At 46.2% G+C, this 16,474-nt stretch overlaps 1 protein-coding gene across 7 annotated transcripts in view; it reads left to right on the forward strand.

The window, feature by feature from the left end:
• Kif13a (kinesin family member 13A) overlaps positions 1-16,474 on the forward strand; it is a 177,642-nt gene that overhangs the window by 114,442 nt on the left and 46,726 nt on the right. For all 7 annotated transcript variants that reach the window (XM_051194333.1, XM_051194336.1, XM_051194337.1 and 4 more), the window contains 9 exons: positions 1,825-1,936; positions 2,597-2,809; positions 3,659-3,769; positions 4,965-5,099; positions 7,724-7,854; positions 9,476-9,562; positions 9,810-9,976; positions 13,708-13,921; positions 15,037-15,199. In XM_051194333.1, coding sequence (XP_051050290.1) covers positions 1,825-1,936; positions 2,597-2,809; positions 3,659-3,769; positions 4,965-5,099; positions 7,724-7,854; positions 9,476-9,562; positions 9,810-9,976; positions 13,708-13,921; positions 15,037-15,199 — 1,333 coding nt within the window. The remainder of the gene's footprint in view (positions 1-1,824; positions 1,937-2,596; positions 2,810-3,658; positions 3,770-4,964; positions 5,100-7,723; positions 7,855-9,475; positions 9,563-9,809; positions 9,977-13,707; positions 13,922-15,036; positions 15,200-16,474) is intronic.

Below are 16,474 nucleotides of genomic sequence, written 5' to 3' on the forward strand. Positions count from 1 at the left end.
GGGAAGAATTCTGGTGATTAAAGTTTCAAGGTATAGAAAAAAAAAGGAAAAAATGGAATTGCAACTCAGATTCTTCCCTTCATCCATTATATTTACTACAGCAATCTTTATTCTGCCTTTAATCCTCCCTAGTTTGTTTTGTCTTTAATTTTTTAAATTTATTTTTGTGTCTGTATCTGTGTCCATGTCTTTGTGCATGGTCCTGTGGGTGCATGGTCCTGTGGGTGCATGGTCCTGTGGGTACAGGTGCCCACAGAGGCCAGAAGAGGGCTTGGTTGCTAGTCTCACTGGGGATTCTTTACTGGAGAGGATGTGCTTAGCCACGGAGTAACCTCTCTTACCCCTGTTTGTTTTCTTTTTGATCCCAGCTTCTCTGTTATCATGTATTAGTAGGTTTTTAATTTTGGTACTTTTAAGTAGCAATGTTTGAGGGGAGACTGTGCACGGAGCTCAAGTAGGACAGCTCATAAGACCCTGCATCGACCCCCAGTGCCACAAAAGCCCAATGGAAACAAGCCAGCGCTGTTTATAAATGTCCCAACCTAAGGCTCTTCCTTCCTCTGCAGCCAGCCCCTCCCACTTCCCATCCTGCTCCATGAACTGGTAAGAGATCTACAGATTAGGAGGTCCCAAAAGGCAGACTAGGAGGTGGGTAGACTTAAAAAGGGCTCTAGTCAAGTGTCATCTGACATCGAGCAACAGCTGCTGTTCTTGGAGCAGCCCCTTGCCCAGTCCCCAACACTGCCCTTGGCCGCCAGCTTGAGACAGCACTGGTTCAAACCACCACACAAGTTAAGCACCAAAGCACTGCCAGCGTTTCTCAGGAAGCAGCCTGTGTCTGATGGCCAGGAAAGCTTGTCGAATGCAGGGGGTTGAGTCCTGCTGGAGTCCACCCTTCAGCAGGTTGGGGCGGGGCCTGAGAGTCTGCAAATCTGACAAGTTCCCAAAGATGGTGATGGTTGAGGTCCCAGGACTGCACCTTTTTCATGACGAGCCTAGACAGCTGAATGAATGTGGGCATCCTTGGGTATTGTCGGCTGCAAGTGCTCAAGCATCACGCTCGTGTGTGTGTGTGTGTGTGTGTGTGTGTGTGTGTGTGTCTGTCTGTCTGTCTGTCTGTGTGTATCTGTGTGTCTGTGTATGTGTATGTGTGTGTATCTGTGTGTGTGAGTGTGTGTGTGTCTATGTGTATGTGTATATCTGTCTGTCTGTGTGTGTGTGTGTATCTGTGTGTCTGTATGTGTGTAGGACCCTGAGAGACCTTTGTCTAATTTAGTAGTTCTGGGGAGGCTTCTGGGATTTTCTTAGAAGCCCTGAGTATTACCTGTGCTCCTCTCAGTTGCCAAGGCTGATGCTGAGCTCCGTTTGCGAAAGTCTTCCCTTTCGCGAAACCATGTTAACCGTACACTGAATCACATCACCAGCTTTAAACACTAAGATATGGGAAGGGCGGGTGTTCTGCAAGATGTAAGAGCAGAGGCCTGAATGTTCCAAATTTGACCTGAAAATTGAGTAATCCAGACTTTAATATTTGGAGTGAATGAGTACTTTCTAATATGATTTTATAATTGTATGTTTTGAGGTTTTAAAATGTACATTTTTGGGATTCTGTAATTAAGCATGTTTTTCTTATAGGAATTATAAATTCATTATTTTATGTTAATGGGTCACTTTTTCTTTGTTCTTGGCCTCTGGGGAAATTATTAGAGATTTAACATACTGTTGACTTAACTGTTTTGCACCTTTTATTCTTGCTTTCTAGAAAGACTGTTATTTTATGAAAACAAAGATCCTCAAAGCTTAATTCCATTCCTTTTGTGACAGATCGCTTACCACCTTGGGGTTGGTTATATCATCACTTGCTGACCAGGCGGCTGGCAGAGGAAAAAATAAATTCGTGCCTTATCGGGACTCAGTTCTCACATGGCTTCTTAAGGTAATTTGTTGACCTAGGATTCATTTTTATCTGAAGCTTGCTGTTTCCGGTGAGGAGGCTATGAAAGAAGTGTGCAGGGCTAATGAAGCACACAAAATACTGTCATCCTAACTCTCAGTGATGTTCAAGGAACGTGACTTCGTACTGTGTGGGGATGGCTCACCAGGTAAGAGTGTTAGCTTGAGTACACATGAGTACCTGAGTTCAAATCCCCAACACCCATGTAAAGGTTGAATGTGGAGATGGGTGGAGCCTGTTTACCAAGTCAGCCTAGCTGAAACAGCTGGCCTCCAGCTCAGTCAAAGACACTATCTCAAGGAAGTAAAAGTGACGGAGAAAGACACCCGACATCATTCTTTCCTTGTCATGGACACGCACCTGCACAGTCACGTGCCACACAACAGCGTGCATACACAAGTTAACACTACCTGTTATTTTAATTCTGTTACAATGTCTTTTGTCAAGAACTATTTATTGATATAAATATAAACAGGACACATTTCATCTTCTTATAAAATTATGTGCAAAATATTAACACATTTTGACGTGTACTTTTTTTTCACGAAGAACAAAGTCACATGTGGATATTTCCTCTTTTTGTTAAGTTAACATTTGACATGAAGTGGTCTCCAACAAGGTACAATCTGAAATTCTTTACAGGACAATTTAGGAGGGAACAGCCAGACCTCTATGATAGCCACCATCAGTCCAGCAGCGGACAACTACGAGGAGACGCTGTCCACGCTGAGGTATGCAGATCGAGCCAAGAGGATCGTGAACCACGCTGTAGTGAACGAGGACCCCAACGCCAAAGTCATCCGAGAACTTCGAGAGGAGGTGGAGAAGCTGAGAGAGCAGCTCTCGCAGGCTGAGGTAACGTCATCCGCCATGCCCCGTTCCTGCAGCCCCTTGACTCGTGTGTCTGATGGGTGAGGGCTCGCCGGCTTTCAGCCCTCGGTTATACCTGAGTGATTCAGCATTTCAGCGTATGCTGAAGTCTGCTCTAGGCTAAGAAGCATTGGGAAGAACAACGCGGCTGACACCAGCTTGCCCACAAGGAGGGAAGTGAGGTCATTCCTGTCACTACCTCATTCTAAGCTTCAGCCAGTCGCTTGACCCTTGAACTTCCAATGGGAAATCCTAGGAACAGTGTGTTTTTTTTTTTTTTTTAATTAAAACTGAAGATTGTTTCCATGCGGCTTTCATAGGTGCTGGGTATCCATTGCTTAGTCTCACTGATGGACAGGCTCCTAATTGGTTACTATTGGTTACTATAGCTACAGGAAATTTATTGATGACATTATTGATTTCTGTCTTACTGACAAATAAATCTGCCTAAACAACCTTTCTCCTACTTTGATATTTCAGAAATAAACTGTAGCATTTTTTTCCAGACTCTTAATGAAACACCCATTAGCCGTTATCGCTTTTTCTCTAAAGAGAGACAACCATGTTCTCTTCCGTTTGCTTTGATTAGCGGAATTCCAAGTCCCACGATGACAGTGCGTTACTTAATTGCTTCTGAAAGATTATTAATACTTGCATTAATATGGATGCTGAATGTAGCCCATGACTATATAGAACATGTACATAGCTGCAAAATGAATGTTCGGGGCCCTGTATTCAAACTCCAGTCCCACAGGCAGGGGTACCGTTATATATTTGCTGCACATAACGCTGGAAAGATTTTGAAAGCCGGTGTCTCTGGTTTCATTTGTAAAGGCCATGAAGGCCCCGGAGCTGAAGGAGAAGCTTGAAGAGTCTGAGAAACTGATAAAGGAGCTAACAGTGACATGGGAAGAAAAGCTGAGGAAAACGGAAGAGATCGCACAGGTGGGCCGCTGGGTTAGCCTGAAACATTAAGGCCTCCTTCCACCTAGTGTCCTCTGGACAGACACCTGCCTCCTCTGAAACCCTCCTGGGCCTCGTTCTGTCTGCTGAGCTCATTATAAAACCCCAGCTTGACATCTTCCAACAGTCTGTGTACGGTCCTCTACGACTACATTGAATACACAGGCTGGGAGTGGGGGTTGTCTTCCCTGCTTTCCGCTCTTCAGATGAACAAGGGTCCGCATTTTAATTCAGAGGGGTGTTTTTTTGTTTGTTTTTTATTTTTATTTATTTATTTATTTTATTTTGTAAATCGCCCGTAAAGTATGGCATTGAAAGCTCTGATTGACAGAAAGTGTTAAGACGTACAACACAACAGTCTGTGACCATTTGATTCTTTGTGCTTATTAGAAGATGATGCGTGAGCATTTAGTGAAATGGACCGGGCAGCAGGAAGGTGTGCTTGTGTTCACGCCACACTGCATTTTATGGACATTTTAATTCAATTGACACTGTCACAAGCTCTCACCACCACTTGTCTCCTCTCACAACAATGTATGTTTCCATGAGAGGAAGACTTTGCTTTATTAGCTGCTGTGTTCCCAGCCGTAGATCAGTACCCACCACATTCTAAACCATTGCTCAAGTCTTACATGGACAGGTAGGCTCAAGGCCTGTCACTCCGTGTCCTCCATCTTTTCCCCATTTGCCGGGAGTTCTTGTCCCCTGAAATCATCCTCTATGTCCAGAATCTGACTGTGAGTTCCTGTGACCAAGCAACCGATCTCACTTCTTGCTATGGAAAGCCATCTACTGTTCCAGGAATTATCTCACACATATGCTCAGCCCCTCCTGCTCTCTAACGCCATCGCCATCACGGTGCCCTCCTCGGAAACCACGCCACCCTTCATAGTCCTTCAGGGCACACTGCTATTCTTTTGCGTTCTAGCGATGCCATCCTGTCCCTTTCCCCAGACCTGTAGTTTCTTGAGAGTTGATACTGTTGTGTAATTCACCCTGGGTGCCCTGGGATACTGTCATATCTTGCACTGTAGGTGCTTAGCAAACTTAGTTTATCTGAGTACGTTGTGTCATCTCTTTGGCATTGTCCCCAGAAATAATGACTTACTCTTTCCGTGGATACTTCTTGTGGCTAGAACAACAAAGTGTCCCTGCTTTTGTCTGTTTCCCTGACCAGGAGAGACAGCGGCAGCTGGAGAGCATGGGGATCTCCCTGGAGACCTCTGGGATCAAGGTGGGGGATGACAAGTGCTACCTCGTCAACTTGAACGCAGACCCTGCCCTCAATGAGCTTCTGGTTTACTATTTAAAGGTGAGGAGACGTGTGTCTGAACAACAGACCATTGCACCCTACATCATCCCAACTGAGCCTGGATGCCTGGTCCCATGATTTTGCCTTTTGTGTCCAGCTTCACCCTGAGTAGAAGTAATATCATGGATGATGCAACCCCTCATCACTGATCAAGAAACAACTTTCGTTTCACCTGATGCCCTTGAGGACAGGCTGCAGAAGGACATACATGAACAACTCAGGGTATACCAAATATAAAGATGGCAGAATTCCAAGGTGTCTGGGGTCCAAGAGGCCATGGTGATTCTTCATTGTAACTCTAAAGGGATCTCAGGTCCCACACAAGCCTAGAGAGACCCTAGGCTAGATTCAAGAACAGAGTTCTTCCAAGTCTGTCTAGCTCTGACCCCATTATCGGGGAGGACTTTTGTCTTATGACCCTTCACCTATGGCCTTGTAGTATTGGCACCGTGACTTCAGTGTGCACTGGTTATGATGGGGATGTCTCAACAGTGGGTTTCCAACTTCCTGGCATAAGACCCAGTGTACATTCTTGGAAAGTATCAAGGACTCCAGTACACTTTCATGTGCCTAAGTTATAGCCATCTGTTTGCACGGCATTACAACTGGGAATGCTGGAATGCAAAAACACAGCTGACTGAGCAGCTCCCTGCAAAAGCCCTGCCGTTCACGCATGATAAAATGAGAAAGCAACAACAAAGAACATTTAATGTTTTCCCTAAAGTCGTTTTGACCTCTTGGGTCTCTTGAAATGTCAGAGATGCCAGGGGTCTTGGCTACATTTTTAGAACTACTGACCAATTTTATTAATGGGACATCAGCACCAGTTGTGACAGAACATACCTATAATCTCAGAATTTGGGAGGTGTAGGCCAGAAGGATTGGGAGTTCAGGCGCATACATATTCAAGGCCACCCTGGGCTATATGGGACGCTATCCCAAAGGGAGAGGGAAAAGAGAGAGAAAGGAAAAGAGATATTTAAAATAGGACACTTGTATACATTGGTACAGGATGCCCCAACTGACAAAGGGAATTCAGTTGATCATCAAAACATGTTTTATTATATCATACACAGAGAGAATGCGTGTGTTATGCTAGTTTATTTATATGCCAGAAGAAGGCATTAAGCTCCATTATAGATGGTTGTGAACCACCATGTGGTTTGCTGGGAATTGGACTCAAAACCTCTGGAAGAGCAGCCAGTGCTCTTAGCTGCTGAGCCATCTCTCCAGCCCCCTGTTATGGTAGATGGTGATCAAGGATTGGGTACCTGTAGTGTTTTTTTGTGTTTTTACATTTATTTGATTTGTTTGTATTTACATGTGTATGTGTATGCCTGCTTGTGTGCATGTGTATAACATGCATGCAGTGCCCACAGAGGCCAGAAGAGGGCATCACATCCCCTAGAACTGGAATCACAGGCAGTTGTAAGCCATCACATGGGTTCTGGGTTCCAAGCTGACATCTTTATCATGAACAGCAAGCACTTTTAACTGCTGAGCCATCTCTCCAGCCATGGACCTGGGTATTTTAAAGCAACTCACATACACTGGACATTGTAGTAGGCAAACCTGCCAATGCACAGGAATTTCCCTCTTTGGAAGGCTAAATTAAGTCCTCATTAAGAACTTCCATCCCCTGAGAGTATATAATATTCAGTGGAGAATAAACTGGAATTGAAATGGGGAGCTTCAGCCTCCTAAGATCTTTTTTCTTCCACTTTTTTCAGAGGTAAAATCATGGTAAAGGTATCCTTTGACCTACTGAGACATCATGAGTCAACTTAGGATCTGTTATTGAGGGAGAAGGACTAATTTCTGAACTAGGTCCTGTGTGTGAATGGTAGCCAAGTGCTATGCCACAGAGCTGCAGCCCCAACCACAGCCATGTTAATTTGAAAGGCCTAGCATTACATTCTCTCCATTGCATACAGAGGAGATTGTCACCATGATTAATAATTTATAGAGAAATGTGGAAGCTGCTCTGTGAATGAGCAGGGGGCACAGTAAATGAGTCTCCAAAGAGATTCAAAGACTCTGGATACTTAAAACTACTTGGATCTGCACATCTTATAACCACAGGCTTCACCACTAGTGGAATATTGACATTACAAATGTTGACGTGTGCGTGTGTGTGTGTGTGTGTGTGTGTGTGTGTGTGTGTATACACACCTGTGTACCTCATGAGTGCTGAGATTAAAGGCATGTACCACTAACGCCCAACTGAGTTTAACCATTTTTTAAAGTTGTTTCAAGGTAAGCTTTTGGCTTAAGAAAATTATTACTGCATCCATCCATCATCCATCCATCCATCCATCCATCTAACTATGTATCTATCTGTGGAGGGTGTGCACGCAGCATGTGAATAGAGGTCTGAGGATAATTTACTTCCACTATGTACGTTTTGGAGACTGAACTCAGATCATTAGATTTGGTGATGAATGCTTTTGTCCATTGAGTCATCCATCATGCTGGCCAACATTTGCCTTCTGATGCTCCAGATCTCCTGTGAGGTTCATTTCATACAGCCCTTTGTACGCTGCTGACTTATTCCAGTTGTGTGTGACCATATCTGGTGGAGTTACTTATGAACTTGGTTTCTTCTCTTCGATTCTGTGTTCTAGGATCACACCCGGGTGGGTGCAGATACCTCTCAGGACATCCAGCTCTTCGGAATAGGGATTCAGCCTGAGCACTGTGAGATCGACATTGCCGCAGATGGAGACATCACTCTTACACCAAAAGAGAATGCAAGGTAGGAGATGTGGAGGCTTCAACCCTCCCGTGTTCTCAGAAGGATGCTTGCCCTTTCCCTTTGCTTGTTTCAGTTATGTCAAAGGTAAGGATGTGCTGGGTACCCTTGAGGGTTTGCATTCTGATTCCAGAGGTCGTGTTAGTTACTATTCTCATTGCCTTAACCGAAAGCACCTGGGAGGAGGGGTTTACTTGGGCTCACAGTTTGAAAGGGTACAGTGCATATGGCTAGGAAGTCATGGTGGCAGGGATGGCTCTTGAGAGTGACAGTGACAGTGGCACCATCAGGAAGCAGAAGGAAATAGACCTCTCCAGACACAGAGTAGCTTGATCCCCATAGATCTACTCCCCATGACCCATTTCCTCCAGTAGGCTCTGCCTCCCGAATTCCACAATGTTTGGATACAAGGCCACCCACTGGGGACCAACTGTTCTAGACCAGGAACCCGTGGGGACATTGCATATTCAAATCATAGCATCGTGGTAACCTTGAGGAGTAATAGTGTTCTCTTAGGGTTTTTTACTACTCTGACCACAGCGACTCTTATACAGAAGACATTTAATTGGGTGGCTCTCTTACGGTTTCAGAGGGTCAGTCCATTATCATCATGACAGGGAGCATGGTGACATTCAGGCGGATGTGGTGCTGGACCTGAGAGTGTACATCTTGTATGCAATAGGATAAGGGAAACTTGAGCAAAAGAGACCTCAAAGCCCCCACCCACACTTCCTCCAACAAGGTCACACCTTCTAATAGTGACACTCCCTTTGGTGTCCATCGTCTTTCTAACCACCACACTCCACTCCCTGGCCCCCAAAGGCTTTTGCTATATCCTAATGCAAAAATGCATTCAGTCCAACTGCAAAAGACCTCATAGTCTATCACAGCCTCAACACCATTTAAAAGTCTAAAATTCAAAGTCTCTTCTGAGATTCATGCAATCTTTCAACTGTAATCCCCTGTATAATCAAAGTCAAAAAAAAACAGATCACATACTTCCCACATATAATGGCACAGGATAACATTACCATTCTGAAATGTAAGGGAAGGAAGCACAGTAAGGAAATACTGGACCAAAGCAAGACCAAAATCCAGCTGCGCAAACTCCAGTGATGTCTGATGTCAAAGTGCTCTTTAGATCTCCAACTTCTTTCAGCTTTGCTGGCTGTAACACATTTCTCTCTTGGGCTGGTTCACTCCGTTTGCAGCTCCCCTGGGCAGGTATCCCATGGCTCGGGCATCTCCAATGCAATGACCTCTCTAGGCCTCCATTCAGGGACAACCTCCCCCCCTCCCCCAGCTTTATGTGGCTCTGGGATCCTGAATTCAGGTCCCTCATGCTAGCTTTGCCCAATGAGACATCTCCCCAGCTGCAGTTTGTAAATGTCAACAACTCATCCTGTAGTGATGCTTAGTATCTCCATCAGAAGGACACAGAGGTGACCATCGCTCTTAGGGGAGTTGGCAGACCCTCCCTGGCTCGTGGCGAGACTGTGTTTCTGTTGCTCCTTCTTCAAATGTTCCCCAAAATGTATCCATTAAGAGAACGTTCCCTGTGACTACTTTGAGGCTTGGGACCACTGTCTTCATCCACCTGGCCTCTTCTTTTGTGTCCCTTCAGGTCCTGTGTAAATGGCACTCTTGTCTGCAGTTCTACCCAGCTGTGGCACGGGGACAGAATCTTATGGGGAAATAACCACTTTTTCAGGTAACAACTTCGTGTTCTCTAGTATTTCCAGTTACTTTTTCCCCCCTTTAATCCCAGCACTTGGGAGGCAGAGGCAGGCATATCTGTGAATTTGAGGCCAGCCTGGTATACAGAGAGAGTTCCAGGACAGCCTCCAAAGCAATACAGAGAAACCCTGTCTCAAAAAAACAACAAAAAAAAATTTTTTTCTGTTGCCTATTTAAGGATAAATCAAGTTGATTTTATCTAATCATGAAAATCCCCACAGAATTAATTTACCTAAGAGGAAGCGGCGGGATTGGCTGAAAGACTTTGAAAGAGAAGCAGATCCTGCAGAGCGTGACCTGGATGCTGCGAGCGAGGCTTCCTCGGAACCGGACTACAACTATGAGTTTGCGCAGATGGAGGTCATCATGAAAACCCTGAACAGCAACGGTAAGATGCGGGCTGCAGCAGCAGCAGCGCTCACCACATCTGTCCACAAGGGACAGGGATGTATATGCAGAGTCTTCCTAAAGTTTAGACACATAAAGCCAAAAGTTTCTTAGAGAGGCCCCCAGCAGGGAGCTGCATCAAGACAACATAGAGAATTTGGGTAGAGCCAGACGGTTTGCAGATGGCTCCCTCTTGGGCGCCTGTTGTTCCCAAGCCAATTGCGATAGCATTTCCATGGTCTCGGAGTATTCAAGGAATGGGTTTGATAAACTTTTTCTTTTAATCAATTTCTCCATCGTATTTTGCCATTTCTGGAAGAGTAAAAAAGTCCCCAAGAAGATATGGTTCCAGAAATTTCAAATAAAGCCTAATAGATATGAAAGGTAATGTTTACTATAAATCCAGTTGGAAATTATATTTCCAAAGAGACTTACTGAACAGATAGGCTCAAGTACCTTTGGTAAAAACGATGCTTAAAGTGAAACGTTCCCCCAGGCTCTTTGCCTCATGGCCCCCCACACCCTCCTCACCCCACCCCGCTTTCTGGGTCACGCTCCCCAGGGTTAGTTTTACCTGAGTAGAACAATGCCTCCCTTCCTCCACCAGTTCTCCTGAGCAATGCTTCCCTCCGAGGCACACGTGCTCCGTCAGGGTGCGGATGAACTGGCAGCCCTGATGTCCTCAGAATTCCATCTCCCGCTAGGTGGCTTCCCAACCGTAAGCCTGTCTGCCTGGTGGTCATCCCCATGGTGGTCCTACTTGAAGATTCTCTTCCCCCTCCTGTGGTTTCAGACGAAGCTGGTCCATCAACACTGGGACAGAGGTTCTTAACTGCTGCCTTAGCATGTGGGAGCCTGACTGGCTTTCTGCGGGGCCGCTGAGGGAACATTGCGTGCTGCGAGCTTTGGCAAAGTCTAACAGGGATGAAAGAAGCCTTTCTGCCTTCCAGCTGTCCTTTCCCCTGCATTCCCGGCAGCAGAGGGAAGTGCCCTCAGTGTTACTAATGGCTTCATTACTGTAGGGAGCATGGTAGCTCAGGGCAGTGGCGCCTTCAGGTGTAGCCTCTGCCATCTCAGAGTCACTAGAGTAAGTACTGACCTGAAGCCGAGCTCATTGGGATGCAAACGTAGAAGAGGAGCTGAGGAAATGGCTCCACAAGTTAGGCTCTTGCTGTGCAAGCATAAGGACCAGTGTCCGGGTCCATAGAACCCATATAAAAGCTGGGTGGGCATGGCAGCCCGCTGCCACCTAGTATGTAGGAGGTGGAAACAGGATCCCTGAAACAAACTGCCCTACTAAAAGAGCTGGCTTGGTGGGCTCTGGGTTCGAATGTGGAGTGGAGAATCATACAGGAAGGTATTTGCTATCAGTCTCGGGCCCCCGTGTGCACATGCAAATGGAGGCTGGTAAGGTGTCTCAGCAGGCAAGGGCGCTTGGTAACAAGCCTGACAGTCTGCATTTGTCCCCCAGAACATACACGATGGAAGGAAAAAACCAACTCCTCCATACATGTGCCAGAATATGTATGCATGTACATGTACTAAAGAAATCAATGTTTTTAAAGGCAGGTGGTCCGTAAGGAATTACACCCAAGATTTACCTCTGGCCTTCACGTGTACACATCACACATGCACCCCACATACAAATATGCTACGCACTTATATAAAATCAAAATTTAATGAAAAATAGGAGAGAGATATGTTCCCGTTACTGAGCCCCCGAGCCGGGCTGTGTGTGATGAGGAGGGGACCTGGGAGTCCCGCTTGGGAGGCTCAGGTGCAGAACCGAGTTACTCCTCTTTCTGTGTGCCACTGTGGCTGCTGGTGCCATTTCAAGCGGCCTCCGTCAGTCACTTGGCCTCTGCTTTGACAAGGAACCTGGCTTGAGATCCTGCAGCGTCAGCCGTAGGGGGGTCACATGTGTTTCTGCAACATCAGAAGCAGGGATGTGGATTAAATATGTTCCGAAGGACCTGGGCAGCAAAGCTGAGTGGTACAGTTCCTGCTTAGCGCGAACAAGAAAAAGACCCTAGGTTCGATCCCCAGTGTGACATTCAGGATCTCTTTACCAAACCCCGTAAGACAACCTCTCAGTGACAAAAACTGATGTCGCTTCAATGGAACAATGACTTTTAGAGCAATCTGGTTGGTTGTTTTGAAAACTCTGTCCTTTGATTAGGGCTGACATGGACCACTTTTGGGATAAGAGCATGGCATCAAGACCCGTTTGTCCAGTTGACGTCTTACCATCATTGACTAGTCAGCTTCCACTCTGAGCTCAGAATGTGGCTCTGCCATTATTGTCATTTGACCTTGTTCTCTATGATTTCTCTGAGCCCCAGTTTCTCCAACATTAAAATAGAGATGCCATCCCCCACAGGGAAGGAGGCGGGTCTGCAGGGTTCCTTGGGGTCGTGCATGCAGTGAGTTTGGTCCCTGCACTTTGGGATGCAGCCAGTAAAGTCATGTTGGCATGGTTCTGTGGTTTTTATTAATGACAACTTACAGTGTTTTGCGATTATATGAAACTGCTTGTCTTTGCTCTGTTAACTTTATTTTAAAGGCTAAGGTGTTCTCTTACATGCTAATATACATAAAGTATGATTGATGTTGATCGCACAAACTGATGGGGCAGTTTGGAAGAGTCTGTCAATAGCCATGACAAAAAAAAAAAAAAAAAAAAAAAAAAAACAAAACTCCTGCATCCCTGTCCAGATGCTTTCTGGAAACTAAACTGAGAACAACTGAGTAGGAGTATAGCACAGGTTATCAGGAAATCGTAGGCAAATGTGTAAACGTACAAGGAGGAAATTACATCCACACCAGTCTAAAGACGCATCTCCCTCAGTCCCATGGACTTCTGGGAGATGCTGACTGTGAAGGGCAGTCCTTTGCACCATGCGTTTGTCAGTGCATTGATTCAGTACACGCCACTCGCTTGTGTTGTGACTCTGCTCACGTGCCACTGTCTGGATCTGGCATGCAGCTCATTGGTCATCACCATATGAATGTCCTGCCCAGCCCGTTCTCCTCAGAGTCAGTTCCCACCAGCACCACACCCATCCATGGAGATTGCCCAGGCTCCATCTGTTGATATGTTTGTACCTGCTTGCGCAAATTGCAGGTTCTAGGTCCCTGGACCACTAAATTGCCCAAGGCATGCTTTTCTTTTTCATGGAAGTTAGTTGCCCTCTTAGGAATTCACACCCGAGGAATTTCCATGCCACCTTCCTAATCAATATTTTCCAACGTGTGCTGTGGTTATTTCCTCCCCATCAAGAGAAATTCAAGAGTAGGGTAGTTTGTGTGGAACAGTCAGAAAGCCTGTTTGTCACACACAAAAGCCACGTTAAATGAGCATAGAAGTCAAATGCTGTAAAGATCAACTGGTTCGTGCTTCTGCCACGTGCTGTCCTGGATTTCACAATGGTGTCACATCCAGTTCCTCCCCATCAAATGCCAGGAGGTTTGTGATACACACAGGTTAACGTGAGGATGCACTCTTGCCACAGAAGAAACAGTGAAGGTTTACAGTTAGCAGAAGTGTTGCCCGAAAGCAAACCAGGAGGATCTCCTCTGTGAGCACTCTCGCCGGGCACAGAGAGCACAGGACCAGGCTAGATTCTGAGGCAGGGGATGTTTCTTGCCGAGAGAGACCCTGACTGACGCTGGTGGGAGCTCCTGTCTCTATGAGCTGCTTACAGCCGCTTGCCTCTTCTCTCGGCTCACCAGATCCAGTTCAAAATGTGGTACAGGTCCTGGAGAAGCAATACCTGGAAGAGAAGAGGACCGCCCTGGAGGAACAGAGGCTCATGTATGAGCGCGAGCTGGAGCAGCTTCGCCAGCAGCTCTCCCCAGAGAGGCAGCCACCCAGCATCGTCTCTGACCGGCTGGCATACAGCAGCCAGACAGCCCAGCAGAAGGTGACCCAGTGGGCTGAGGAGAGGTAAGAATGAGGCCAGACCCTGAGTCAGGATCGGTGCTGTGGGGCTGGAGAGGCCTGTGAAGGAAGAGCACACCTGGAAAAAGGAGACTGTGGGCCCAGTTCTAGTTTATCCATTGGTGTTTTATTTTAGTGATATGTCCCAAGAATGTCAGCTATCACAGACCATCCCCATCCCCCATCCCCCATCCCTAGTTTCCCTAATCCTTTACCCTTCAGTAGAAATAGTAGCAAAGTAGAAGGCTTAGATTGTTGAGCCTTGAGATAGTGGTTTGAATGGTTCTTTAGCAACAATATGAAAATGCAGGCAGAAGGTAGGAAGGTCTTTTTTTCTTTTATGTTTTGGTGATTGAAGCAAGACCATTCCCCCATGTTAGCCATGTCCACTGCCCCTGAAAACACCCCTAGCCCCAGGCTGTAAATGGGTGGCTTGGCAGAAGGAAAGCAGTAAAGGAATGTTTGGATGCTTGTGGGCAAACTGCTTGTATCTGGAAGTGACTTATAGAAGAATGGGGAAAAAAAATCAATCTGAAAGCATTAGATTGGGCATGAACGAGGCAACAAACAGGGTGTAAGAGATGATACCCAGGGCATGTGAGAGATGGATGACAACCCAGTACATGCATGTGAGAGATGACAACCCAGGACATGTATGTGAGAGATGACAACCAGGGAAGCTAGACTTGAGTAGGGGGACTGTACCAGGAGTGGCCTGAGAAAGGACTATCATATAGAAACTAGGCCTTAATAACAAATGGATGGATGGATGGATGGATGGATGGATGGATGGATGGATGGATGGATGGGGGGGGGACAAAAGATTGTGGCAGCCCTGGCTGTCCTGGAACAGACTGATGTAGACCAGGCTGGTCTTGAACTTACAGAGACCTGCTGCTCAAGTCCTAGGATTAAAGGCATGCACTACCATGTGCAGTGCCTGGTGTTTTTGTTGGCTTGTCCCCAGCAGTGGTTCCTAGTGTCCCGCTACCTGTGGCCAGGAAAGAAAACTTCCTAAAAGGATTGTGTTGTGGTTGCTGGTATTGGTCATCATTTTCCGACAGGAACAGAACCCTAGCTCACTTTCACCTGTGTGTGCTTTCTTTTCTTCAACTCCACAGGGATGAACTGTTTAGGCAAAGCCTGGCCAAGCTTCGAGAGCAGCTGGTGAAAGCAAACACTCTGGTGAGGGAAGCCAACTTCCTAGCCGAGGAAATGAGCAAGCTTACTGACTATCAAGTGACTCTCCAGATCCCTGCGGCCAACCTCAGCGCCAACAGGAAGGTAGGCATGGCCCTAGGGGACGGGAGAGCAGGATGCAGGCTAGGAAATACTGCAGACTCGAGTTCAGAGCTCATCTCTGGGAGCAGGTCCTAAGGGGAGCCAGGTGTTGGAAGCCTTCGAATTGGTCTGTGCCCCCTGGGTAAGCACACTGTGTAAGCAGTGCCCTTGGAGAGAATGGAAGCAGAAGGCCGGGTGGTAATTATGCATGCTTTTCCTCGTGCAAATGCCCCTGCTGCAGAGGGTATATGTGTATGCTTAATTGCACTGCTTTTCTTTGAGTGAATTCTCTGAGAAGAAGTGATTTTAAAACCTGCTATTATTACACGTATGGAACTCCTTACAGCTATCTGGAAGACTCTTATCATTTCAACTTAAAGAAATTTTGCTGTAAGAGAGAAACCCGGAAGAAAATAACTTCTCATCCATGTTTTTTTCTACCCAGCCAACTAGCTAGAAAGGAAGTTGAGTGTGGTAAGCAGAGAGAGCTCACTCAGTTAACCATTTGCTGCTCTGGCACAAGACCCAGGTTTGGTTCCTAGCACACACGTGGTGACTCACAATTATCTGTAACTCCAGTTCCAGGCCAATGTCCCCTTCTGCCTCTGGGGGCACCAGGCACACACGTGGTACACATACATACATACATGGAGGCAAAACACACATAAACATACAATAAAAACTTTTTTTGGAAATTTAAGACAGGAAGTTAGGGAGGATCTTTTGGAAGTTGTAAGCCCACAGACCTTCAGGCTGTGTGCAAGGATGAGGGGAGATGTCATTCTGTAAATGTTTCTCTTATTGGTTAATGAATAAAGCATTGTTGGCCAATAGGAAAGCAAGGTAGGCAGGACTAGGAGACAAGGAATATTGGAGGAAGTAGTAGGGAGGAGTCAGCATGTAGACACTTGAGAGAACAGAGGTCCGAGCCCTCTCTCTGGTAAGATAAGACCACGTAGAAATACTTAGATTAATAGAAATTAGTTAATATTTAAGACAGAACTAGCCGGTAAGAAATGCTAGTAACAGGCTAACAGCTTTATGTCTAATACAGCGTCTCTGTGTGTTATTTGGGGCTGGTGTGGCTGTGGGATCAGAGCAACATGAAAAAATACTCATAACACAAGGATTCTGTTAGATAGTCCCTTTATTCTTTAAGATTGACTAATTGAAAACAGGGCACTGATGGTGCATGCCTTTAATCCCAGCACTGAGGAGGCAGAGGCAGGTGGATCTCTGTGAGACCAGCCTGGTCTACAGATCCAGTTCCAGGACAGG

This window comes from Phodopus roborovskii, unplaced genomic scaffold (genome assembly GCF_943737965.1).
Source record: "Phodopus roborovskii unplaced genomic scaffold, PHOROB, whole genome shotgun sequence".
Taxonomy (NCBI): domain Eukaryota; kingdom Metazoa; phylum Chordata; class Mammalia; order Rodentia; family Cricetidae; genus Phodopus; species Phodopus roborovskii.